Source organism: Phascolarctos cinereus, unplaced genomic scaffold (genome assembly GCF_003287225.1).
Source record: "Phascolarctos cinereus isolate Bilbo 61053 unplaced genomic scaffold, phaCin_HiC Scaffold_4;HRSCAF=312, whole genome shotgun sequence".
Classification (NCBI taxonomy): domain Eukaryota; kingdom Metazoa; phylum Chordata; class Mammalia; order Diprotodontia; family Phascolarctidae; genus Phascolarctos; species Phascolarctos cinereus.
This window is the reverse complement of record NW_027555847.1, coordinates 410,906,071-410,933,817: the sequence shown is the minus strand read 5'-3', so window position 1 is coordinate 410,933,817 and position 27,747 is coordinate 410,906,071. Positions and strand designations below refer to the sequence as shown.

The 27,747-nt window shown below is 35.6% G+C and overlaps 2 protein-coding genes and 1 pseudogene across 4 annotated transcripts in view; 2 read left to right on the top strand and 1 right to left on the bottom strand.

The window, feature by feature from the left end:
* Positions 1–27,747, top strand: part of CTNND2 (catenin delta 2) — a 1,167,765-nt gene that overhangs the window by 46,509 nt on the left and 1,093,509 nt on the right. The gene's annotated exons all lie outside the window — the stretch shown is intronic.
* LOC110220399 (splicing factor 3B subunit 5-like) lies at positions 18,411–18,710 on the top strand (the record flags this gene model as incomplete). Its single annotated transcript, XM_021004420.2, has 1 exon — positions 18,411–18,710. A coding segment is annotated over one exon (300 nt), but the record flags the coding sequence as incomplete, so codon positions are not given.
* LOC110220417 (small ribosomal subunit protein eS12 pseudogene) lies at positions 23,955–24,382 on the bottom strand (annotated as a pseudogene).

Here is a 27,747-nt window from a genome sequence, read left to right as displayed (position 1 = left end):
GGGCTAACTGGAGTTAGGTTGAAACACTTAGTGCTTATATGGTTGGGAAGAAATGCTTTTACTTGTATCTGAGGTAACCAAGATATGAGCTGTATTTCAAAATTCTGAGAGTAAATCTTGGTGACAGAAATATCATAGAGTAACATTTGGGTTGCTTCTCTGAAGTTTCAACTAATTTTTTGTGATGCCAGAGAGAGGTGCTTGACCACAGCTTATATAGCTGATGTAGTCAATTATGCTGATAGTTTTCCTAATATTGAACCATCTCTGTATTCCTGCTACATATTCCACCTTAGTCATAGTGCATGATCTTTGTGACAGATTGCTGCAATCTCCTTGCTAGTTACCTTATTTAAAATTTTTGCAGACAAAAATTGGCCTGTATTTTTTTCCTCTGTTTTTGTTCTCCCTGGTATTGGAATCAAAACCGTATTTATGTCATAAAAGGAAATTGATAGGACTCCATCTTTATTTTTTCCAAATAGTTTATACAGCCTGTGAATTAATTGTTCTTTAAATGTTTGGTAGAATTCACTTTTAAACCCATCTGATCTTGGGGATTTTTTCTTACAGAACTCATTGTTCATTTTAAAAAAATATGACAAGGATATTTAAGTATTCTTTTTACTCTTCTCTTAATTTGGGGCATTTTATATTTTGTAAATATTCATCCATTTCAATTAGATTATGAGTTTTATTGTCATATACTTGGGCAAAATAACTCCTAGTAAATGCTTTCATTTCATCTTCACTGGTGGTGATTCAACATTTTCATTTTTCATACTGGTAACTTGGTTTTCTTCTTTATTTTTTTAAACCAAATTAACCAAGAGTTTATTGATTTCCTTGTTATTTTTTCCCACAAAACCTATTCCTCATTTCAATTTAATTATCCTCTCCTTTGATTTTCAGGATTTCCATTTTGGTATTTAACTGGGGATTTTTAAGTTGTTCTTTTTCTTTTATTTTCTGTTATATGTCCAATTCATTAATCTATTCTTTCTTTTATTGTGGTATATGTCTAGAGGTTATGTTTTCTCTAAACAATGCTTTAGTTGCATCTCAAAATTTTGCTGTTTTCTTATTGTTGTGATTCTCTTTAATGAAATTATTTATTCTTTCTATGATTTGTTCTTTGAACCACTGATTCTTTAGGATTAGATTATTTAATTTTCAACTTATTTTTCATTTGTGCTTCCACAGCCCATTATGGAATGTAATTTTTATTGTATTATGATCTAAAAGTATGCCCTTAATATTTCTGCTTTTTTGCCTGTTTTGAGGTTTTTATGCCCTAATACACATGTTCAATTTTTATGAAAGTGCCATATGTATCTCAAAAATGCATATTCCCTTCTACTTCCATTAAACTTTCTCCAGAGGTTTATCATATCTAACTATCTAAAATTCTATTCATCTCCTTGACTTCTTTCTTATTTATTTTATGGTTAGATTTATCTAGCTCTGAGAGGAGAAAGTTGAAGGCTGTCACTGCTATAGCTTTACTGTCTATTTCATCCTGTAAATCAGCTTTTCCTCTAAGAATTTGGATGCTGTGCTATTTAAGACTTACACACATATACATATATGCACATACATGTGTGTGATAATCAGTATTATTTTATTCTCTGTGGTACCTTTCAGCAAGATGTAGTTTCTCTTAACTGTTTTTTTTTATTTTCTTCATTTGAGATTATGGTTGCTATCCCTGCCTTTTTTAGTTCAGCTGAAGAATATTAGAGGCTGTTCCATTCCTTTATTTTAACTCTGTGTATGTCTTTTTCAACTGTTTTTATAAATAAAATATTGTTGAATTCTAGTCTCTAGTCCATTCTCCTATCTGCTTCTGTTTTATGAGTGATGCCATCCCATTCACATTCACAATTATATTTACTAACTGTGTATTTTCCTCCATCCTACTTTCTTCAATTTCTCCTTTTCTCCCTTTATACTTTGCTCTTCAAAAGTTTGTTTTGCTTCTGATCACTGCCTCTATTAAATTTTTATCACCCCCTCTTTCTTTATCATCTTCCCCTACTGCTTCCTCGTTGGGTAAGATATATTTCTAGACCCAGTTGAGTCTAGATATGCATTCTTCCTTTTTGCACCAATTAAGATAAGAGTGAGGTTCAATCATTGCTTGCCACCCCCTCATTTTTCATTCCACTATAAAAGCTTTTCTTTGCCCACATATTTTATGTGAGAAAATGTTCCCCATTCTTCCTCTCCCTTTCCCCTACCTTGAGTGAATCCCTCCTTCTCAATCCATTCATTATTTAAAGATCATCCCAAAATAATTGACTCATTCTTGTGCTCTCTATATTGAGTACTTCTAACTGCCCTAATAATTATAAAGTTATGAGTAATCTATATCATTTTTCCATAGGAATGTAAACAGTTTAACCTTATTGAGTTCCTTATGATTTTTCATGTTTACCTTTTTATGCTTCTTTTGAGTCTTGTATTTGAGAGTCAAGTTTTCTATTCATCTCTGGTCTTTTCATCAGGAATTCTTTAAAGTCCTCTAGATCATTAAATATTCATTTTCCCCTAAAGTAATATACTGAGTTTTCTGGGTAGATTATCCTTTGTCATAATCCTGACTCCTTTGTTCTAGAATATCATATTCTAAGTGCTCTACTTTTTTATTGTTGTAGTTGCTAAATCTTGCATGATCCTGAAAGTGACCCTGTAGTATTTGAATTTTTTTTTTTCTGGTGGCTTTCTCTACAACTTTGGAGCTCTAAAATTTGGCTACAATATTTCTGGGAAGTTTTATTTTGGGACCTCTTTCCAGGGGTGCTTGGTGAATTCTTTCAATAATTGTTTTATTCTCCTGTTCTAGGATACCAGGGCAATTTTCCTTTATAGTTTCATAGAATATGATATTTAGGCTTTTTCTTTTATCATGATTTTCAGACAGTCTAGTAATATTCAAATTGTCTCTCCTCAATCTATCTTGTACGTCAATTGTTTTACTGGTGAGATATTTCACATTGTTTTTCATTCTTTTGACTTTGTTTTATTGTTCCTTGATGTGTCATTGCCTTCCATTTGCCTAATTATAATCTTTAAGGAATTTGTTTCTTCAGTAAGTTTTTGTTTCTCTTTTTCCATTTCATGAATTCTATTTTTATGGTGTTATGTTCTTTAGTATTTTTGTGTCTCTTTTACAATTTTTAATTTTCTTTTCATAATTTTCTTTACTCATTCTCATTTCTTTTTTTCCAGTTTTCTCCTCTACCACTCTTATTTGAAGTTTAAAATAATTTTAACTCTTCTTGTAGGTTTGTGTCCAATTCACATTTGTCTTTCAGGCTTTGATTATACTTCTTTTGACATCATTGTTTTCTGCATTTTTGTCTTGATCTTCTCTGTCACCATATTTGATTTTTATGGTGTTGATTCTTGTTGTTGTTTGCTCATTTTTCCCTGCCTGGCTTACCCTGACCTTTCATTGTTTCTGCTACTGCAGAATTTTATTCAACGCATTATTTTAAAGTTGTTAGGAAGGGAATGTTGGAAGAACTTGGCTATTTCCTGTACTCTGCCACCTTGGCTCCTCCTGTTCCACATCTTTATAAAGTGATTTTACGTAATGCTCTTTCATAAACTTTATGTTAAATACAAACTTGTCCCCTTTCCTTTTCTCCATATATGCCATTTATTCTATCTTCTCCCTCTGAGTCTTTGCAAGAACTTTGAATGCACTCTGACTTCAACTTTATTTCTTGGAATTCATAACTGCCTTCAAGACTTCCACTGACCACCATTGCCTACATAAGATCTTTCCTGACCCTCCCACTTTTTTGTGCACTCCCTTGTCCTTGAAGTCACTTTGTTGAAGTATATTGATTTAGGACATTCCAGTGGCAAAATGGAAAAAAGTGTTGAAATTGTGACTCAGAAAAACAAGATAGAATCCTGTTTCACACCTCTACTAGCTTCTTGACCCTAGACAAGTCATTTAACCTCTCTCAGGCTCAATGTCCTTTTCTGTAAAATTGGATAATTCCACCTACTCTTAGGCTTGTGAGGAACAAATGAGATCATGTCTACAGAATGCTTTTCAAACCTTGAAGCAATACATGATTATCATTACTATCATAGTTATTATCTTCCTTAAAAGAAAATAAGCTCCACAAAGGTGGATGCTCATTTATTTTTACCTTTATGTTATTGGTGCGTAACAGAATACCCATCACACAGTAGACTACAGAAATATTTGCTGAACTGGTTTGATTTTCACATTCCACAAAGCAGAAACAGTATGGTCCAGGGGTTAGGACTGTATGTGCCAAGTTGGAGGATCAATGATCCATTAATTTTGTTGAAGAAGTTAATATTAGCTTCTTAATGAAAGTAAGGGTGTTCAGAATATCATTGGTAATAATATTTATGTAATGCTTTAAGGTTTTCAAACCTCTCTCATAATTTTAGCCATGTGGCTTTAGTACTATTATCTAGGTATTTATAGATGAGGAAACTGCAGTTTAGAAAGATGAAATGAATTGTCCACAGTCACACAGTAAGTATGATTTGAAATTAGATTTGAATCTAGGTCTTTGATGTTTCCAAGTCCAGCTATCTTTCAATTATAGGGTACCTTAACCCAAGTGTTGCTCCTGAAACTTAACTGCATTGAAATTTGGATGCTACTTTTCTGTCCTTTAACACAGCTCCACAAGAGTTTCCTGTTTATCTCATTATCTTGTCATTTTTCTACATTGAAAAACTTTGGTAGTAAATTTAGAAGATTTGCTGTTTCTTCACTCATTTAGATAATTTATAAAGATGCTAAATATACTTGTTAATATTTTAATGATTATTACTGGGGAAATCACATCGTTATACTTGCCCATGTAGAAAAGTGCCCATTTATCTTCACCCTTTGTTTATGGTCTCTCAGTTTTGTTTATAACAAAATAGTCCTTCCAGTACCAAAGTAATTCAATTGTTTTAGACTTTGGTCTGAACCCCGGCTAAAGACTCATTGAAATTTTAAAATCTATGTTATATTTATCACCTCAAATAACTGTAATAGAAGAGTCAGGCAGAATTTAGCCTTACTGAAACCACATTACAAGTCATTAATAGGTTGTGTTTATTTCAGTGTTGATTGGTCAAATATACAAAGTGGCACCATTGCTACCTTGATTAAATGGTTTACTGTACTATGTGAGGCCAATCCATATTCCTCACATCCTATCCTTAGCTTGCTGACTGCCAAAAACCATTGAACAGAACCATAAGTCAAGAGCTTTCAATTGTTCTGGGTGCTAGTGACAAGATGTGCATATAAAATCCTCCCTGTAGTTGGCATATTGGTTAGCAGCTCTAATAAAATATTTTGAAAGGGGTAATAAAATTGAATTATTGTCTTATTTCCGGAACTGTCCTTATATAAAGTTTGAGTCTTAATGTGAGTGGGTGGAGGAGATCCAACTATTAAAACAATTATTTATAGTAAAGCTAAGTGTTTATGTACCTTGGCTAGATACCACTTATACAATATGGGTCTTAGTAAAGACATGTTATAAACAATGCACATTTTAAGGCTTAATCTTCTTCAGTCAAGTGTTTGGTCTGGGGCTAGATTTGAACACAGGTCCTCCTGACTTCAGGGCCAGCGCTCTATCCACTGTGCCATCCAGCTGCCCCCAAGAGACTATTCTTAATGTAACATATGAAACAAATAAGTGGAGATAGATCTGGAAGCATAATGTTGGGAATTGAAGTGTTTTCAAGTATGTTAAAATTATTTATCTTAAGTTTATCATTGCAAAATCCTACCAGTTGACAAATTAATGATTTCTCTGTATTTTTAACTTTAGAAAATAGTTTTGTTAATGGACTTGCTATTCTACTACCCTATCTATCTATTCTACTACCATATATTTGAACTGATAGAGTACTAAATAAAACCCAGTGGGACATTGTCCATGGAAATAAAGAACAGATGATATGAATAGACGATACAAGATGATTCCAGGTGTAGACAAAGGGAAGCAATATAAGTTCAGCAACTAGGGGAACTATGGTGAAATGAGTCATCACATCCGATACCTAAGAACTGCTCATACATTTTCCATGACATGGCTGCTATCTTTTTTATGCTGTATCAACACAAGTGAGTAAAAGACTTACAGTCATCATAGGCTAGCTCCAAATCATAGTGACTAACTTACATGATCAAAGGCTTTAGGGTCAGATAAGGATGTATACAAACTGGGAACTTTTCTGTATTTACCTGTACTTTTATATTTAAATGAAAAATCATTAGTGGTTCTCACGTGTAAATCCAAATACCAAAGAAGCCATGGCTAGGAGATCTCTTGAGTGCTGAAGTTCTTAACTGCAGTGTGCTATGCCCATCAAGTGTTCATCCTAAGTTTGGCATCAGTATATTGGGCCCTGAGCAGCAGGTCTCTAGGGTGCTTATGGTACAGCATGGAAATAGAGCAGGTCAAAATCCCATATTGATCAGTAGGGGCAATCAAGTCTAGGAGTAATGCCTGGCTACCCATCTCAACAGGATGAAACCCCTGAATTTTCAATGTAGCACCATGAGTCTAAAGAAACATCACACTCTGACTTTTCCTCATCCATGTCATTACTCTTGCATATGCAAGAGATTAAGGGAGATAAGAGATGAAGATCAAAAAGGTAATTAATTGTCAGAGTTTTAAATCTTATAGGTAGAATAGTTTTCGATTAAGTGTCCAAATAAGGTGTGACTATCCTTGTGAGGTAAAGATAGAGATAGAGAACATGTGAATTAAAAAAGTGAATGAAATAAGATACCAGGTACTTAACAGCATCTTTATATGAATGTGGAAGTAAAAAGGGCTGTTAGAACTTGGGTTAAAAAGGAAGACAATGATTTAAGTATTGGTAGAGGGAAAATTATCTGGGGCTTTTAATACTGATAGGTTGTGTTTATTTTTTTCCTCTTTGACTTAAAAAAATATTTTATAAGGAATGGGCTCTCTCAGAAGGGAAAGGGAAGGATTACTGGGGGAGATTGGTGATATTAAGAAACAAAAGACATCAATAAAAAAATTTTTTAAAAGAAAAAGTAAAAAAAAAAACAGAAAATGCCTTGGGAGTTGATAGTTGAAAGCATCAAGCATTTTGATCCAGACAAAGCAGAAACTTCAGAGGAGGAGAGGTTGTTGAATGATGATACCAGAGCAGTCATCCAGAATTGGGATTGGGGAGAAATGCCAACTCTTTACTTTGGCAATGTGTGAAGGGATTTTGAAGGGAGGATACGAATATAAAGCAGGATATGAGGAAGATATAAGAGTCAAACACAAGAGAGGAAAGATCAACATTGAAGAGAGTGTAGATGTTAGTAGCATTTTGTACTATAAATTATTGACATATTTATTTATATTCAATTCATTCATTAATTAGGCCTATTAAAAATTGAAAAATTTTGTCATGGGAAGCTAAAAATATCTTTAAAACTCCTACAAATTCTTCAATTCTACCTTTAATATTCAAATTATCTGAAAGAAAGAAAAAAGAGGATCCAAGCTGTAACATATAGAGGTCTAATTAATTTTACTGAACCAAACACACAAACCTTGACTTTGAAAATTCAGTATTAATGAAAATGGTAAGAGAATAAAAATAGTTGCTAGAGTTCTATTATGCATTTCAGTACTTCAGCAGTTAACAAAGCTGACCTAAATTAATAAAGTTTTATTAATTGTAAGCAAGTAAAAGCTATTTGAGTTCTCAAATTAATTTTTCAGTCTTTTAAAATTATGACCTTTCTCCCCTATCCCCATATCACCCCACTCTCCAAATGAGGTTTTCATAAATGGCATGAAAGAAAAAGTTATGTGGTATACAATTTCTCCTTGAGAATGGCATCACAATGAGAGAAATTATACAGTATTCACATTATTCAATTTTATTGACTCATTTATCTCATGAAGACTAATTAAAATTGTGGAGAAAAGCTTCATTTGGGATTCTAAATTAATTTCATCTGGGCAGGGTGTCCTAATTACTGAAGTCCCAGCTAGATTTAGTGTCAGCATAGTTCTGTTGATTTCTGTTGGTCTTAGAGTCAGTGCTTCAGAGCAAAGTCAGGAAACTGCAATATTATTTTATATATTGTGCTTTTCCCCAAAAAAGGTCCTCTGCATTCATAGACATGTTTATGGAGCTTTTAAAATGGACAAGGTTAAAATTCTTTTTCTAATTCTTTTTACCATGCAACTTTGGGATAGTTACTTCACCTCCCTAGATGACAATTTCCTCAGTGATAAAATGAATTATTAGATTACATGGCCTCTGACATCCCTTCACACTCAAGCCTGTCATCCACTATTCTAAGAATTAAAGAGATCAATCAATCAGCAACTATTTATTAAACACTTATTCTGCCTAGGCATTGTGTTAGGCACTAGAGTTAGAAAAACAAAGAAATAAGCAAACCAAAGAAAGAGTTTCAGGCTCAGAACATTTAGATTCTATTAGGGGAAACCACCCATATGGGTATAAATAAGGAGAAATTATATAAAAAGTAATGGGGGGAGGTGGTGGATCATAAAAAGACTTAATGTAGGATGTAAGACCTGAGCTGAGCCATGGAGGAAGCTAAAATTCATAAGAGATAGAATTAAAGAAGGGAAGCATTCCAGGATTGGTGTGACAGCCTATGCAAAAGCACAGGAGCAAAAGTTAGAATGTTATGTATGCAGACCAGCAAGTAGGCCATGTTAGCCAGATTGTAGTATGTGGGAAGGGAAATTGTGTGTAATATGCCTCAAAAGGTAGACTGGGGTACTATTGTGAAATGCTTTAAATGCCAGACAGAGGAGTGGCTAATTTTCCCAAAGGCAATAGGCATCTACTGGATAGGTGACATGAATCAAATCTACAAGCCTCAGGTATGCAAAGTGAAGAAGGGATTTGAGGTGGCCTCTTCAGTCATATGTGAAGAGTGATTACCAGCTTTGAATGAGAATAAAAATATGAAGGTGAAAGAAATATGAAGGTAACATAAATATTTAAGAGCTTTCTTCAGAGATAACTAGTTGTATTAAAATGGAAGACAGTCATATTCTAAGCCAATATGACAGTTGCCATAACAACTTTAGAATTGTACCAAACCATGATATCATTTGACCTTTTGAGAGAGATGAAAAGGAAAAGAAGTAGAGGTTCCAATAGTAGGCAATGGAGCTGCTAACAAATGGTCTGCAAATTTTTAGTCCATAAAAGAATCATTGAAGCATTGATCATATTAAGACATATTAAGACAAATCTGAGAAGCATAACTTTTTTGTGTGTGAGGCAATTGCCCAGGGTCACACAGCTAGTAAGTGTCAAGTATCTGGTCTGAGACTGGATTTGAAGTCACGTCCTCCTAACTCCAGGGCCGGTGTTCTATCCACTGCTCCACCTAGCTGCCCCTCAGCATAACTTGTTAAACTGAACTTGGGATTCTAATAAAGCTTTTGCCAAGGCTGAGTACAGCAGAATTTTATTGTTTGTACCTGCTATGTTCCTATCTGTTCATCACCATACCATGATCATCTTTGACACTATTTATTCACATGGTTTGGTGACCCCTAATGAATATGGTCTTTTCTCATTTAGAATTTATGAAGTTGGCTTTCCTTGTGTAATCAATATACTTAAAAGTTGATTTGATTTAAATCATAAACACTTAAATCATGATTTAAATCACTAGATCCAATTGCAATTTAACTTCTGTCCCTTCCCTGGTAACTTCAAACACTTCTCCCCCACCTTTCCCCACTCCCACCATCCTAATGTAGTAGGAAAAAACCCACTGGGCTCAAAATCAAAAGTATGGGTTTTCATTCCAGCTGTGTGCTCTTGGCCAATTCATTTATCTCTCTGAGATTTTGTTTCTGCATGTGTAAAATGGAACTCATAACATTTGTAATTCCTTCCTCAGAGGTATTTTGTGAAGAAAGCACTTGGGAAACTTTAATGTACTATGCATATAGTAATTATTGTGCTATTATGTTGTTGCTGTTCAAAATAAACTTAAATTAGAAAACACTCTGTTGTATTTAAACCTGTCAGCCAGAATCCTCAATTGTCATAGACACTGCAGTATTAGTGTATACATACAATGATGACTGTTTAGAAAATTATTGCTGATGGTATTGATTATTTTGGAAAAGTTGCTGTGGTAAGGAGGAGAGTGAGTTAATTAGGGGAGTATAAAATGATTGTTTGGCTAATATGAGTTACCAATTGAGGTTATGTAGCATAAATTTGTAGTGGATTTAGTTAGCATGGTTTCATGATTTATTCCACCTTCATTCAACAGCACATGTGAAGGAACAAAGCTGCCTCTACAAAGATAAGTTCAGGTATTTAATAAGGACAGTTCTTATCATCTTGGAATTCTAAATCTAACAGAAACCATGTAATACACAAATGACTATGTAATAGCCATTCATTCATTCATTCATTCAACAAATATTTTCCACTATATGCAAAACAGATTTAGGTGCCAGAGGAAATAAAATTTTAGATGAGGCACACTGACTTTTTTCATGAAGCTAGTATGAAAATGATATACTAATACAGCCACAATATTAAATGTGGCATTCAGAACATTACAGAGGTTAAAAAAAAAAACATTATGTGCAGTTAAAGAGTCAGTAGTTTCTAACTATGTAGAACTGGAAGGGAGGGAAAAAGAGGTGGAGGGAAGAAGGAAGGAGAGAGGGAAAAAGGGAGGGAGAGAGAGTAGGATGGGAAGGGGAGGGAAGAAAGGAAGAGAAGAAAGAACAAAAGAGCTTAAGAAAAGTGTAAAAGGATACAAAGTGTTTAAGAGAAATATCCTTTTTTTCCCTGGGAGATGAGTTTAGGCTTTCTGGAAGAAATGGTGTTTGAGCTGAGACTTGAAGATCAGATTGGATAAAAGATTCAAATTTTTAAAATCTATTTTTTATTATGTATCTATCACTGTGGTAAAACTTTGAAAATCAGCTGTGGTGTTTAGATGCATGTCCATTTAATATATCTCTTTTCTTACTAAAAAGTATTGATGATATAGCTCCCCTTAGCACTTGTGCATCTGATAGAATCATTACAATGTCAGGAAATTAGACTTTTCAGATAATATATATTTAGTATTCATAAACATAACTTTTAATGTCCCATGGTATGCTTAGTATTTACAAATCAATTTCTTTTGGACTGCTATTTTTTTTTATAAAACAAAACTTGACCCACAGCCCACAATATCTGCTCATAATATTATTTATATATACCACTGCTTTGTTTCAGCTGAAAATCCATCTTCATGACCTATTTTAATGAATCTTATTCTTAGGAAAACCATTTATAATACTATGGATTTCTCAAATTCACATCTCAGAAGCACATAACCTATACTGATATACAATTAACCTAGTTCCTCAGTCTTGTTAAAATTATTGTCCATATTACTTTCAAAGTAACAGCTGGAACTTCCAACCAACCTCATCATCAGGCCTTTTGAAAAAATTTGAACATAGTGATTAAGAAATTCAAATTAATGAGTATCATGGGGAAAGATAGTCTAGACCAACTCAGTCAGCAAGGAAACAAACAAATTCAAGATATCATGGCATAAGATTGGAGAATCAAGAAACCAAACTCTAAAGAATAAAACAAAGTAAGGGTAGCTGTATTTGCCACAGATATATAGAGTGCCACATATAAGATATTTTGTAGAAGGAATTGTTTCTGATCCTGATCCTGACCAATAAGCTCTCTGAACCACTTGGGAAATGTCTTTCTTTAGCAGACAAGATATGAACACAAAAGCTACAAGAACATAAGACAAAAATCCAATTATCTAATTAGAATCACACACTTCATTTCACCATGTTTTACTTATCTAGAACTGTTCCTCTGTCTTTCTTCATTGTGGACCTCTAGTGAGCAATATGCAGAGAAATGTGAATATACCGTATATTCTTATGGCTAGTCCATGAAAACAGTGCCCCAAGCTTCAGACATGGCTTTGAGAGAAGTTCCTTAATCCAAAATAGAATAGGTCTTCCCTGTATTTGTTGGCTTGTGATGAAAGTACAAGCAAGTCCTATGCATAGAAGATAGAGGGTGCTGTAGCCAGTGATGAGACCATACCCATGACAGCACTGGATGTGTCTCTCAACGAAGAATGTTCTTGTCGATACACATATCTCAAGATAAGGACTGAATAAACTGATTTTTCAAATCATTCTCATCCTTTCCCCACCAGGTGTTTATTAGAAAGTCATGGGAGGCTTTAGCAGGGCAGTGAAGTGTATCATTTAAGTGGAGAATCTAGTCATGAAACTAGAGTAGTTCCTCAAAAAGTCAAGGAACTATAAAATGTTTTTCATGGAGGTAAGAGCTCCCACTATAGCATGATTTCCATTTCATATAAAATCACAAGAGTTCCATAGACATATTTGTACCTTAGAAATCCTGTCTCTCATTTTGAAATTTGTTCAATTTGGCAAATAGTTGGTGATAGCATAGAAATGGGAAGATGGCACAGGTAAATCCATCAGGCTGCAGAAGTTGTTTTTGTTGGTGGTGGTTTGTAGAGTATCACATAGATAATATATAATACCATGGCTACACTATCTTGAAACATAGAATTCATGAATCTCTGAAAAACTATGGAGACATTACACAACCCAAAGCATATAACACAGCATTTAATAAGAATGTCTTGGGTTATTCGCTCCCTGGAGGTGTAGTTTAGTGTATATCACTACCTATGCAAATTGATTGATAAAAACAAATTATAAGGATAGAGAATTCCAATATTTAACTCTGTAGACTTTATGGCTCAATATTCATTGGAGACAGTTGGCTCCTCACTTTTTTTTTCTAGCAAAGCAATAGGATTTTCAAAAGGAAAGTAGATAAACTCTTTCATCCAGCTCTCTTCCAGAAACTCTGCATGGCCACTGTCTCATCTGATCAATGAATACATTGGCTGCAGGTCTTGGATCTTGGTTGATTTTGCAACCTATGTGGAGGCCATTTTGCTGACTGTTTCATTAACATGAAATGTGATTTCATGATAATCACATTGCAATAATCCTGAAACTAGGGACAGAACTTCAGTGCAGGATTCATCTGGAGGCTATATCTATATGAGGCATATAGTGATCCTAAGAAATATGTCTGTTATTACATGGATAGGAAGGTGCCCTTCCCTGAATTTCATGCAATGTCTGGGTTTGGCTATATAAGTTAACTGATACTTAGTACCATTGGGAATTGGGGAAAGGGTGCAGAGTGAGTGATATTTTTACTAAGTGTCTTGTAGTATTTCTTCATTCAGGCCCTCAGGGGATTGATTTTCTGGATCACAGGTCTTGACCAACATGAACATACATTGGTTTTCTCAACTACTACTAGGGAAAATGATCTCTGAGGAGCTTGCCCAGTGGCCACCATTTACTTCTTGAAGTTCTCAGAGGTTCCCTAATATACCATATTTTGAACCTAATACACTCAGAAACTCTTGGATTTTGAGGATGAGAAATACATAGACTATGAGTAAAGGATTAGGTATAGAATGAAGACAAATATGATACTCCCCAAACTGTACTAGATCTTCTTTGTTCAGAAACTGGTTCCCACACAGGCTGGGAGTCTTAAAAGTTCTCTACAAATTTGACCATTACCAAAGTCAGGCTAACATGCAAACAGTTTGATGAATAAGTTCAGACAGGTTGTAAGTCACACCCACACAAATTCATTCCCAAATGGATGTAGTAAAGGAAAATTGATTCATCAGTGTGTGAATATTCTGTACTAAATCTTAATTTAGGGTAAAAAGGAATTTTGCGTTTTCCGTCATGGCACCTACCACCTTTTGGAATGTTAAATCTTCTGGTTGGCAAAGTAGGTGGGAAGACTTTATCAAAAGTCCCCATGAACCCCTTGGATAAAAATATCCACATGTCTTTATGGAAACTATTTTCAATGAGATTGTGATGACCCAGCAGGCAGACTTTAATACTAGGTAGGTCATCATGAAGGCCCACTGGGTCATGTACAAACAAACAAACAACATTGTAGTATGCAAGATACCTGTCCATATGGCAAAAAAAAAAAGACTCCAGTTGCTTTATAATACCATAGTTATTTCTTTCAATTGCTTCCCAACCATTCTATAGTCTTTACAGTTTAATAGATTCCTTGTATGTTCCTGACAAAACTGCTGTCACAATTCCACACTATAGATAATCCTATGCTGGGTATTACTCCCTTCCTTCAAATTTTGTGTGGTTTTGATGCATTAAAATAGCCCTTTAACTAGCTGCAAACCATCTATTTTGGTAGTCAGCCAACACTATACTGTTGTTAGACACCTGCTGGTGATTTGGTAAGTCTTGGGTGTGGAGATAGCATCTGGAATTGGAGGAGTGCAAGGGCAAGGTAAAAAAAAAAACAGAAAAAAAAAACTCTGGGTTGTTAACGGTGTATCCACAGAGTGTCAAGGTTAAAGGGATGACAGGATGGGAAAGGAAAGTGAGCAGAACTTCAGGGATAAGGATTCCATAAAGGTTAAGAAAACATCATGCAGAGGAAATTATGGAGTTGACTGTTTGTATTACTTACCCTGATTCTCCAAAGTTCAGGTCATTTTAGTATTATTGATTGCTTTCTCCATCATAGGCCAGACATTTTGTGCTAGTGTAGTTGTGAGCAGAGTACACCAAGCCAGGTTTTTTTCCTGGGCCATCTTCATTAGGCCAGGCAAAACATGAAGAACATATTGATTCAATATTCTGTGATTATCATTCCATTATCTTGGACTAATCTGAGTATTCCAAGAGGCCCATCTTGTTCTATAATATATACAGGTATTTATAAGAATCTAGGTATAGACAGCTTTGTTACAGATTAAATGAATAAAACATAAATAGTTTTAAAAGAGATACTCATGAACTAGGAATATGTGGATATCTACAATTCACAAGGCAATTTACATTTCAGATGATTGTCTGTAAACACACACACACACACACACACACAACACACACGCACACACAGAAAGATGCTTCCAAACTACTCCCTGGAATGCATTGATTACCTATTTGTCATAGATTCAAATCATCAACTATAATTTCCTGTTGTGCTTCTTGTCCCTCCCTTTGAAAAACTGTGATTTCATACTGTTTTCATATTTGGATAGAAGAGAGCCTAGGCCAGAACATAAACTGAGAATACCTTCCTCCATCTCTTCCTGCTTAAATATTACCTATCCTTTAAAGCCCAGCTCAAATGTCATTTCTTCAATGAAGCTTTGGTTGATCCTTCAATCATCAATGATGTGTCCAGCCTTGAATTTCCTGTAGTACATAGTTCACCCAACTCTTATGCACTTTTCATATATCATTCCATATGAGAATTATTTGTATATTTGTTGCATACCCCTACTAGCTTGGGAATTCTAAAAGTAAAAATATTTTGTCTTATTAATTAGTTACTTAATAATTAATCAATTAACACAATTAATTATTTGCCTTCTTACCTGGCATTGTACTCTGTACACAGTAGAAGTTTAGTGAATATTTATTGAAGTCATTGAAGTCAGGTTCTGTTTACAAAGTAGCAATAAACATGAAATTTCCTCATCCTCCGCCACTTCAACTATGACAACTAAATAAATTAAAAACTACCAAATTCCTGCCACAACAACATTTTAAAATGGCCCAAATGACAAGGGTAAGGATATAGCAGTAATGTTCAGTAGACAGCATACCTCTCCCTCTCCAAATAAGTTGAAAGGTTAAAAGGTACGTCCCCTAGAAAAAACTATCTGTTTTGTCCTTGGGTCCAACTTACATCCCATGGCTCTGATAGTTAAGTTGTTGCCTTATCTTTCTGAGGCTTAAGCATCCATGCCAATTCTCAAATAGTCTCTTCAATATGTCATATGCTCTCCAGTCATCATCTTCATCCTCATCTCCCGCCAACTCAAAATCTGAACTATGTTTTGGATTCCCCTAGATCTGGTAGGTGAGGTTTTGCCTTATTATGCAAAGGCCCAATCCTGTACACCACTTCCTCCTTACTTTACTAGGCCCTCAAACAGGTCTGTTCCCTACACTTTCTAGCAACCTACTGTCATGTCCCATTAGAATGCAAGCTCCTTGAGGTCATGAGCTGTCTTGCTTGCTTGTATTTTTATCTCCAGCACTTAGCCCAGTTCCTGGTATGTAGTATGTAATAAATACACACTCTGTCTATGTATTGATCCATCTTAGTGTCTGTCTAGATAGGTTTCTTTTTTGGAGGGCATACGATTTTAGAGCTACTTAGAGAGAACTGTGAAGAGTCACTCATCTGTTTGTGACTGGTCAGAAGGACCGTGCTCTGATAGGACTTAGGAGTCAGCAGAGCAGGGACTACTGGACTGTCAACAGCACTCAATTTTACCAAAGTAGTGTGAAGGTAGAATTAGGCAATTACCTTTTCATGTGCATTGAAATTTTTTCAAACTTTTAGTATAATGTTGGTGCACTGTGTTTTTGGAGGACATGGCACATATATGAAAATGATGATGTATACCTTATAGAATGTTTGCTAACATCTGCCTGATGCAGTGCCAGGCAAGCACAACTGTTTTGTAATCTGAAGGTTCTTGGTTATAATCCTAGTTGTTGTGGTTGTTGTTATTTTGAGGGGGCTAATATGATTGAAATTAGCTAACAGGAAGGTGAGACAATTATATTCAAGAATAATATATGTAGGTTGAAAATGTATAAGTGTTTTATGAGCTTTATTTGTTTGTAGGAATAAATAAATTGTTAATATGGGAATGTTAGAGAAAGAGAAACTACTATTCCAGAGCCCTTATCATGTCTGATCAATATCTTAATTAAGTACAATCCAGAACTATCATTACATTTGTTATTATTTTAAATATCTACTCCTGAAATAGATCTTGAAGTTACAAAAATATTAGCTTAAACAGAAACAGTTTTCTAAAAGTGCTTTCAGACCAAATCATTTTTGAAAATTTTAACAAATGTGTTAATAGAAAATAGTGATTGCATCCCATATAGATTGTGGCACTGCTTGATAGTCAATTGATCACTTTATTATATACTGTTGAATATTGGTGCCTAAATCTTTCAGATTTTTTCATCTTCTCTCCCTTAAAAGATTCTTAATTTTTTGAAGTCAGGGATTTTGTCATATATTTAGTTTTCATAGACTTCTTAGGGAATCTACAACTGCACCTGTGCAGATATTATATTAAAAAGATTACAAGCTATTGTATTTGAGAAAATGATTTTTTGTGGGTTGCCTTCACCAAAAAGGTCATTACCTTATGGCCAACCTGGTTATGAGCTTCCTCAGACTAAGCTGGATGCATTTTCAGATGACCAACATGCCATTGCCACATCCCTATCCATCAATTAATCCATCAATAATCATTTATTAATCTCCTACTATGTGCCAGGTTCTATATCACACAGTGGGGATACCAAAGCAAAAATAAAACCATCCTTGCCCTCAAAAACCTAAATTCTATCAGTCAAAGCAACAAACACACACAGATATAAGAACAAAAATATTTCTTGTTCAGTCATTCAGTCATGTCCAACTCTTCATGTCCCCAGGGACCACAGCATTCCAGGCCCATTCTCCATTATCTCTCTTGAAGTCTGTCCGAGTTCATGTTTCCACGACATTATCTATCCATCTCATCCCCTGACATCTCCTTTTGCCTTCAATATTCCCCAGCAGCAGAGTCTTTTCCAATTAATCCTATCTTCTCATTATGTGATCGTAGTGTTTAAGCTTCAGCTTCAGTATTTGACCTTCCTGTGAATAGTCAAAATTAATTTAAGTATTAGTTGATTTGATCTCCTTATTGTCCAAAGGACTTTCAAAAGTCTTCTTCAGTATCACAGTTGAAAAGAGTTGATTATGTAGCATGTTGCTTTCCTGATAGTCCAGATCTCACAGCCATACATTGCTACAGGAAAAACAAAACAAACAAACAAACAAACGAAAAACATAGCTTTAGCTATATGGAACTTTGTTGGCAAGGTGATGTCTCTGCTTTTGAGTATGCTGTCCAGATTTGCCACAGCTTTCCTTCCAAGAAGCAAGTGTCTTTTAATTGCATGGCTGTTGTTGCCATCCACAGTAATCTTTGAACCCAAGAATATAAAATCTGACAGTGCTTCCATTTCTTCTTTCTTCCTCTGTTTGCCAGAAGATGATGGGACTAGTTGGCAATATCTTAGTTTTTTTTGTTTCTTTTGTTTCATGTTGAGGTTCAAGACAGCTTTTATACTCTCCTCTTTCATCTTGATCAAGAAGCTTCTTGCTCTTTGGGGTTTCCGGAAGCTACCTCTAACTGGGAAATGCCACAGGTGTGATGGCCACTGCCTGGATTAGTGAATGGCACAGGGCCTGGCCTGGGCACCCTGACAGATCGCTACACCATCCACAGCCAGCTGGAGCATCTGCCGTCCAAATACATCAGCACGGGCCATGCAGACACCACCAAGTGGGAATGGCCAGTAAACCAGCACTGCCACTTGTACTGCTCCTGCGGGGGCCACTTCGACCTCCTCAACTACTTCGCCATACCTGAGAATGAGAGCAAGGCACACATGCACTTCAACCTGATGAAGTTGCTGCAGCTCTGTGGACCTCAGGCCAAGAAGCCCGAGGAGAACTGAGCCCCTGGGGCCTTCCCGTCCCTGGTGCCCTCCAGCCATGCCCCTGATGCAGATATCCACTCTGATTTCCTGCTCCTCTAGCCCTTCCCGGACAAAGCCTGTCTGTGACCCCCGAGGAAGGTCAGTGTTCTCCTGCTGCTGCCACGGTGCCTCGGCCTGCCTGTCTTTCCATTAAGATGAGCCCAGAGACTGTGAAAATGAGGTGTCCTCAGCAATGGCGAATGCCCGGGCAGTGACTCTGGAGAGGGATTTTAACTTGGAAACTTGTGTTTCGATTTTGGTGTTTGTTTTTTTCACTTCCTCCCCATAAAATTAAAATCTTTTGAGAAAAAAAGCGCCTCTTGATGTTTCTTAACTTTGTGCTGTCAAAGTGGTATTGTCTGCATATCTGAAATTTTTATATTTCTCCTGGCAACCTTACTTCTGGCTTTTGATTCCTCCAGCATGGCATTTTACATGATGTGCTCTACCTATAAGTTAAGTAAATAAAGTGACAATATACAACCTTGTCATAATACTTTTACAATCTTAAACCAATCAATCACCTGTTCCATGTTCAATTCTAACGGTTGCTTCTTGACCTGCATACAGGTTCCTCAGGAGACAAGTAAGATGATCTGGTACTCCCATCTCTTTGATGACTTGCCACATTTTTTTTGTGCTCCACAGAGTCAAAGGCTTTTGTGTAGTCAATGAATCATAAGTAGGCATTTTCTGGAACTCCCTTGCTTTCTCCAAAATCTAGTGAATGTTAACAATTTGGTCTCTAGTTCCTCTGCCTCTTTGAAAACCAGCTTGCTCTTCTGGTAATTCTCAGTTCACATATTGCTGAAGCCTAGATTGCAGAATCTTAAACATGATCTTGCTGGTGTGTGAAGTGAGCACAATTGTTCAATAATTTTAATATTCCTTGACATTGCCTTTTTTTAAGATTTGGAGATAAATTGATCTTTTCCAATCCAGTGGCCACTGCTGAGTTTTCCAAATTTGCTACCATATTTAGTGTAGCACTTAAACATCATCAACTTTTAGGGTGTTAAATATCTCAGCAAGTAATTCCATCAACCTCCACTAGCTTTCTTGCTAATATTATTCTCTAGGGCCCACTTGACTTCATTCTCCAGGATATCTGCTTCTACATCAGTAACCATCCCATCTTGGTTATCTATTGGTGATGTTAATATCTTTCTTATATAGTTCATTTGTGTTTTCTTGCCACCTCTTCTTAATCTCTTCTGCTTCTGTTATGTCCCTGCCATTTTTGTCTTTTATCATGCCCATTTTCGCATGAAATTTTCCCTTGATAACTCTAATTTTCTTGAAGAGATCTCTTCTCTTTTACATTATATTATTTTCTTCTGTTTCTTTGCATTTCTCATTTAAGAAAATCTTATCTCCCCTTGATATTCTCTGTAATTCTTCATTTACTTGGGTATATATTTCCTTTCCTCCCTTGCCTTTTGCTTTCCTTCTTTCTTCAGGTATTTATAAAGCCTCATCAGAGAGCCGTTTTGCTTTCTTGCTCTTTTTGTTTTCTCTGGAATGATTTTTGTTACTGTTGTTGCTGCTGCCTCCTGCACAATATTGAGAACCTCTGCCTATAGTTCTTCAGGCACTCTATCTGCCAGAACTAATCTCTTAAATCTATTCATAACTTCTACATCATATTCTTAAGGGTTGTGATTTAGGTCATACCTATATGGTCTGATGATTTTCCCTACTTTCTTCAATTTAAGTCTGAATTTTGCAATAAGAAGCTCTCAATCTGAATCACAATCAGTTTCAGGTTTTGCTTTAACTGATTGCATGGAGCTTCTCCACCTTCAGAAATTAATCTGATTTCTATATTGTCCATCTGCTGATGTCCATATGTAAAGTTGCCTTTTGGTTTGTTAAAAAAAAAAAAGTATTTACTATGACCAGGGAGTTATTTTAACAAAATTTTGTTAGTCTCTACTCTCCTATTTTTTTCAGAACTCTCCATTATGACTTGTCCATCTTGGATAACTCTGCATGGCATAGCTATACAAGTCACTCCACCAAAGGCAATGATCCAGGAGGGGTGCAAATAAATGTGTGTGTATTAGATATTAAATATGTTGGGGTGGAGAGAGTATAAACATTTGGGGAGTGTTAGATTAAGAAAGGCCTCATGGAAAAGATAGTACTTGAATTGAGCTTTGAAGGCTAATAGATATTCTAAGAGGCAGAAGTAAAGAAGGAGTGGAGATGGGTCTGTGTAAGTATGCATGGGAGAAGAATCGGTGTAAAAAGCACAGAGATGAAAAATGGAATGTAGATTGAATTGATTCCAACTTGGTAAATTATAAATATAGGTTACTGGAAGGATGATGACTACTAAGACTGAACAAAGCAATTAGGGAGGGTAGGTTGGGGTGGGGAGGATAAAAAGTTAAGGATGCCTAAAAGATATTCATTTGGATGTGTCCAGTATTTCACTGGCAATGTAGTACTATATCCCAGGAGAGACACTAAAGCTTGGCCATTACACTTGGTACTTATCTGCATAGTGATGATAATTGAGTCCCTGTTTGTTGATGAGATCCTTGAGAAATGGAGGAGAAAAGAAGGGATAAGAACCCAGATTTGGGGTACACCAAGTGTTGTCAGGCAGAACACAAATGATAATCCAACATCCTGTGAGGAAAGGCCAGGCAGGTAGAAGAAGAACCAAGTGAGAGCTCTGCATAATAACCCAAAGGATGATTTATCTAGGAGAACAGCATTGTCAACAGTGCCAAATGCTATGGAAATTTTCAGAATAATTAAGACTGAGAAGAATTCAGATTTAATCATAAGAAATGTTAACATTGGACAGATAAATTTCAGTTTGAGTAATCAAGAGGGAAGCCTGATTTTACTATGATTTTGGTATGAGAGGAGAGACAAACAATAGCATAAGGAGGAATTGTAGAGTCTAGTGAAGGATTTTAAAAGATTGGGAAGAAATTGGCATATTTGAAGGCAAAAGGGAAGAATCTAGCACATAAATGGAGACTGAACAGATGTGTATGTGTGTGTGTGTGTGTGTGTGTGAGAGAGAGAGAGAGAGAAACAGACATTCAGAGACAGAGAGAAAAAGATCTAGAGAGACAGAGACAGAAAACAAGAGAGGGAGCAAGACAGAGACAGAGAGAAAAAGAAAGAGTGAGAGTTGAATGGAAATATGAATGCTTTCCACTCTGGTAGAAAATGTATATTTGTGCTCTGAAGGCATATTTTTTTCAAAAAGTCAGAGTCAATTCCATACAAAGATGAGGCATTGTAATAAGATATGAGTTGAGATTCACAGGTAGGATTAATAAATTATTACTGTAGGAATAAAAAAAAAATCTCTTGCATCACAAAAGTCTAGCACAGAGTTTCTTTTCCTTCTTTCATGAACCCAGTTACATGCTTTTTACCAATTCTTGTCATATTCTGCTTTCCACCATTAGTTCTAAGATAAGAAAGAATAAAATTTCCAACAATTATATTCATGAACACTTGTCTGTGCCTAAATAATACAAAACATTAGCCCTCATTTCTGCTTATTTTTCTCCAATTTAAAGATGGTAGAGAAATAAGATCAGAGAGATGAGTGAAAGCTAGGAGCAATTTTCTTCCAAAGGGGACCAGTTGTAGTAGAATTAGGAGGAAAAGTGAAAAGAACATGTAAGAAAGAACATTTCCCAGGGGAAGGCAAGGAAAAAAAAAGAATGGAAGTTTATAAAGTAATATTAGGGTAAAAAGAGAAGCCTTGATAATCATTGGTTTTCTTTGATTCCTAATTAAGCTTTCAGATTTAGCCAAATATTCTTTTCTGTGTAATACTGAGCACCATCCTTTAGTATTCAGCATTCCTCTGTTGTCTGACCTAATCTGACCTGTGTGCCACTGATTAAAAGTATAAATAACTTTTAAAAAATCTCTCCAGATGCAACTATGCAGCTATAAACTCTAGTCTTCTTTTATTATCACTGATGTATTAAATATAATACATTTATGTATGATTTGATAATCACTTATTAAAATAATCTGCTTTGGACAATGCACTATTCTAGGTTCTAAAGATACAAAAAAAGGGACTGACATACCATGTGGCCTCAAGGAACATACATTCTAGTAAAGATGACAATACACATATAAAGGTGTTTAATAAATATTTGTTGATAGCCTGTGAGGCATATGATATTATACTGAAGTGATATAAACAGTGGTATGACAGAGTCAAAGAAAATGTTATGATTTATAGCTGAGAACATCTGGGAAAGATTGACAGAAGAAATGCCACTAAATTGGGTCATGAAAGAAGTGTAATAAAATGAAGAAATGTCAGGAAATGGGGAAAAAGAAGTTATTTAGAGAGACCATTCTAGCCTGTAAGACAATGTACAAAGAGGCACAAAGGTAGAAAAAAGCAGTATAAGGACATATTTGCTGAAAGTTCAACTGTGAGAATGTCTATTGAGACAGTATAAAATATCAGGAGGATCCCTGTTTGAAATCAGAAGACCTGGATCCAAATCATAGCTCCAGTCCTACTTCACTGTGTGACAATGGAATAGTTCTTTAGCCTCTCTAAACACCTATTTCCTCATCTATAAAATAAGGAGAATATTCTATCTTATACAGCTGTTGTGAGAAAAAACATTATATGAATGTGACTTATTGTTGTGAAAATGGAGAACTATCAGCCATATGCATGACCGGCAAAAACACTCCCTTGGGGGAAGGGAGAGTAATTACCAATGTAACCACCAAAGGTCTCATAATTTATTATGATGAAGGAAGTATAGGATCAGAATTGGTCTAGCAATGGAATAAATTATTATTTCCCCCTAAAAGGCAGAAGTTGCCTCAGTGCTAATGAACAAAATCATTGTAAAGAATATTACTATTGGTTACAAATGGGTGCAACTAATTGAATATACCTTCCTCACCTATTCCTTGTTGGTCCCAGCCTAGAGAGGTGAGTCATCAATTCATTTCAAGGTATAAATAGTGTTGAAAGAACCAAGCAGCCATCTGGCTGTGGCTGTGACACTGTGGTCCATTTGAAGTCTCCAGAGGAAAGGTATCAGTGTCCCTGCAAGGCTGAGGTTAAGTTATGATTTCTGAGATGAGTCGTGTAGGCCTTTTAAATGTCTAACAAATTTCCAACAAAAATACTACCACATAAAAGAAAGCCATTCAGGTTGAACTATATGCATGTAACACACTGCTGTATTTTAAACTTTTTTTTTCAAATCAGACCAAGGCTTTTATTTTATTCATTTCTTGCATTTAAAATATTCTTCAATGACATTTTTGGCCTGAGATTCCTTGCTATAGTCCTTAAAAACAAAACAACTGCAGCCAACCACTTTACAAGGCTTTCCCTCTCTGTCAATTTTACAGAGGCCTACCCATTTGCCCAGCTTCTTGTTGTCATCAACCTTGATCAAGTTGATTTGATGCTCAGCACACAGGGCCTCAACCAACTTTACATACATAGGTTCATCACAGTTGGAAGCAAGAACACTAAGATAAGCTTGGCGTTTGTCCAAGGCTTTGGCAGCTTCACGAATTCCACAAGCTAGGCCACCATGGACGAGTGCGGTTTTCAGCACTTCTTGTAGAGCAGTGTTAATGTCCATTACACCTCCAGCAGCAATGCTTTCCTTGGTCATGGCAGCGGTTCACGGGTAAAGCTAAATTTTGAAAACACCCGGGAGCCTCCACCTCCCACTCAACTCATCAGCGACAGGGAAAGAGCTGCATTTTAAACTTAAAGAATGTTTGCTTAGTTGTTAGCTTAAAGTATTTATTTGCTTTTTTAAACATAATTTTCCTCTATTTCCATTGTATTTAACAAGTTCATCTTTGATAACACAAAGGTCTCTCCATTTCAAATATAGGTTCTTGATCTTCATTAACTAGGCAAAAAGGAGTCTGAGTCACAGCCAAAGAACCACCAAATAATTTATCTTCTTAAAAATAGGTCTAGGTCAATGTAATGTCATATTAGATGCTATCAGTGCTTTGTCATAAGTTAGTAATAATTCCCCTTCTCCCCAAGAAAAGGGAAAGGTACACGTTAATTTCAGAGCAAAAATTACAGAATGACTGAATTGCAAAGTTTTGAGCTGAAAGTGATCATGAGGATCATTAAATCAAACCTTTTCATGTTATAATTTAGGTAACTGAGATACAGAAAGGAGATATGATTTAGCCATGATTACACAGCTTATTAGTTGCAGGGATAGTATCAAAAACTCTTTTTTATTAGAAACATTAACCCCTACATCCTTCTGACATCTCTACACTATTGCATATGCTCCTTGAAGTCAGGTATTTTTACCTTTTAAAAAATTGCTTGATTTTCTTTTTTTTTGTCCTCAAGAGAGCTTAAAGTATTGGCTGAGTCCACTTTAATATGAAAAACATTTAAGAGAGAATGTCTGAGCAAAATTTAATAAAATAAACTTTTAAAAATTAATACTATACATTGAAAAACAATATACTAATTTAAATATCACATCTAACTATTAATGGAATAATATTCTAGGAATGGTAGGTCTTAGAGACAGGAGGGATGTTACAAATCACGTACTTTAAATCATGATACAATTCAGATATTCTTGACAGATGGCTATTCAACTTAAAAAAACTTCAGTGATAGCTCACTACCCATCAAAGCTACCTTTTTCAGTACTAGAGAGCTCTAATTGTTAAAATTTTGTTCCTTATGATGAATCTGCATTCTGACCAAACAGCCCTTCTCTCTTCCTTATTCTTGAAATTCCAGCTCTCCTCTTCATGCTTTCACTTCTCCATCCCCTTTATCTGAAATGTGCTTCTTCCTTACCTTTACCTCATAGAGTCCCTCTATTCATTGAAGTGAAACTGACATAATAATTTCTGCATGATGCCTTTCCTGATCCCCTAATCACTGGCATCCTTCTTCCCAGATTGTCTTTTATCTAGCAGTTTGGGGCCATATGTGTGTCTGTCAATTAACTTTACATTTATGTTCTCTATTTTTTACATTTTAAATTAAAAAAAAATTTACAAACATCTATTTTTTCTCCCTCCCATCTTTCCCATGAGAAATACACAGAGAGAGAGAGAGAGAGAGAGAGAGAGACAGAGAGACAGAGAGAGACAAAGACAGAGAGAGAGATAACAAACAAAAAACCCTCATAACAAATTTGCATTAATTAAGCAAAATAAATGTCCATATTGGCCATTCATTCCTGATATTTTTATCACCAGTGTCCTAGTATTGAGCCTGGTTTTGCCTTCTAGAAAACTCAGAACTAAACCTTCTTATGTTCCATGTATCAATCGTTTAAATACTGCAAATGAGTGGTCATATGCCCACTTAGACTACTCAGTCTAAAGACATTCAGCTACTTCAAAGCACCTGTCTTTGACATGGTTCCTAGATCTGTCACCATTCCTTTATAGCCACTTTCCTCTGTTGATATAGTGCCTCCTGAAGTGTGATCCCCCAAGCTGAAAAAAATGTCCTAGTCCATTGAACAGTTCAGCAAGGTAAACCCTTGAAGTCTAGGTCCTATCCTTCCATTAATACAGCCCAAGATCATGCTAAGGCTATTGTTTGTTGTTTCAAGAAATTGTCTCACGCTTTTGGATCATATTAAGCTTGAGATAATCTAAATTCCTTGAATCACCTTTTTGTTTTTTTAGTGAACTACTGCTAAAGCAGATCCACACCTATTCTCTGCTTTGATCATTTTTTTCTTAAATATCACATACAATCTTGATACATTACATAGAACAGGTTTTTTTGGTTCAGAATTGTAGGTTTTAGAGTTCATTTTGAACATCATTTCTATTATCCAACTTATTAGCTCTTACTCTCAGTTTTGTGTCATCCACAGATTTTCGTTAAAATCACAGACCAATGTGCCAAGCTCTATAGTCCACTTTTTAAAAATGCTTACAAGACTTGGAGTGCAGGAGACATAAATCATCCAGCATTTTGTACATCTGTACAGTTACCTAATGTCGACTCTGTACATGGCAAAATATTAATATAATGGATAAGAAGGATAAAAATAAAGAAAATATATAGAAAATCTGAGTCTTTGAAGAAAGTAAAGACTAGCTAGGAAAGGAAACTACTTTAGAATACCACAAAGAAGCATATTCATCCAACACTTGTAAAGTAATTACTACATGTTCAGAACAATGGCAGGGTGGAGGTAAGGGTCAGGAGGTAAAAAAAAAAAAGTAGGAATAGGTTGTTCCTTGCCTTAAAGTGTTAGCAACCTTTCTTTACTTGTAGATAACAGCATAATATGCTGATAGAATATGGCAGAGGAAGGGAGTAACCAATCAGAAGGATTACTTGGAAAAGCCTCATGGAATAATTAATTGAAATCTGATTTAACTGTGCATACAGTAGGCATTTAATAAATATTTGCTGAAATGCTTGATTGGAAGAAAGAAGGGGTAAAGTACTCAAAGTGAAGGAAAGGATACAGAGGCAGGAATGAGAAAATTATGGGTAGGAGACAATGGGTAGATTAATTGTGAGAGTATAAAGAAGCCACCTTGGGGAGTGATGAAAGTTTAGGTTGATGAGATGGGGCAGCAGTTAATGGAAGGCTACAGATGCTATCCACATGAATTTGGATTTGATATGAAGGCAATAGGGAAACACCATTAATTCTTGGGCAAGAGGATTGTACAGTAACGATGCATGTTAATTAACAGTTGTATGTAGAACAGATTGGAGCAGGAATATGCCAAAGGCAATTTCAGTAGTCTAGGTCAATGGTAATCAATCAATAAGCATTTTTCCATTCTATAAACATTTATTAAGTGACTGCAGTTTATTATTCACCATGAAGGGAGTCAACAGTTCAGACTACTAGGCAAGTCTATCTGTCCAGACCCCCAAAAAATTTGGATGATGCTTTTAGCCAGAGACACTCAATACATCAGAGGGATAGTTATTAAGATTATTCTTGTAATTTCATTAGTACATGGAACTTCTGGATGAGTAAACTCAGTCTATCAATAT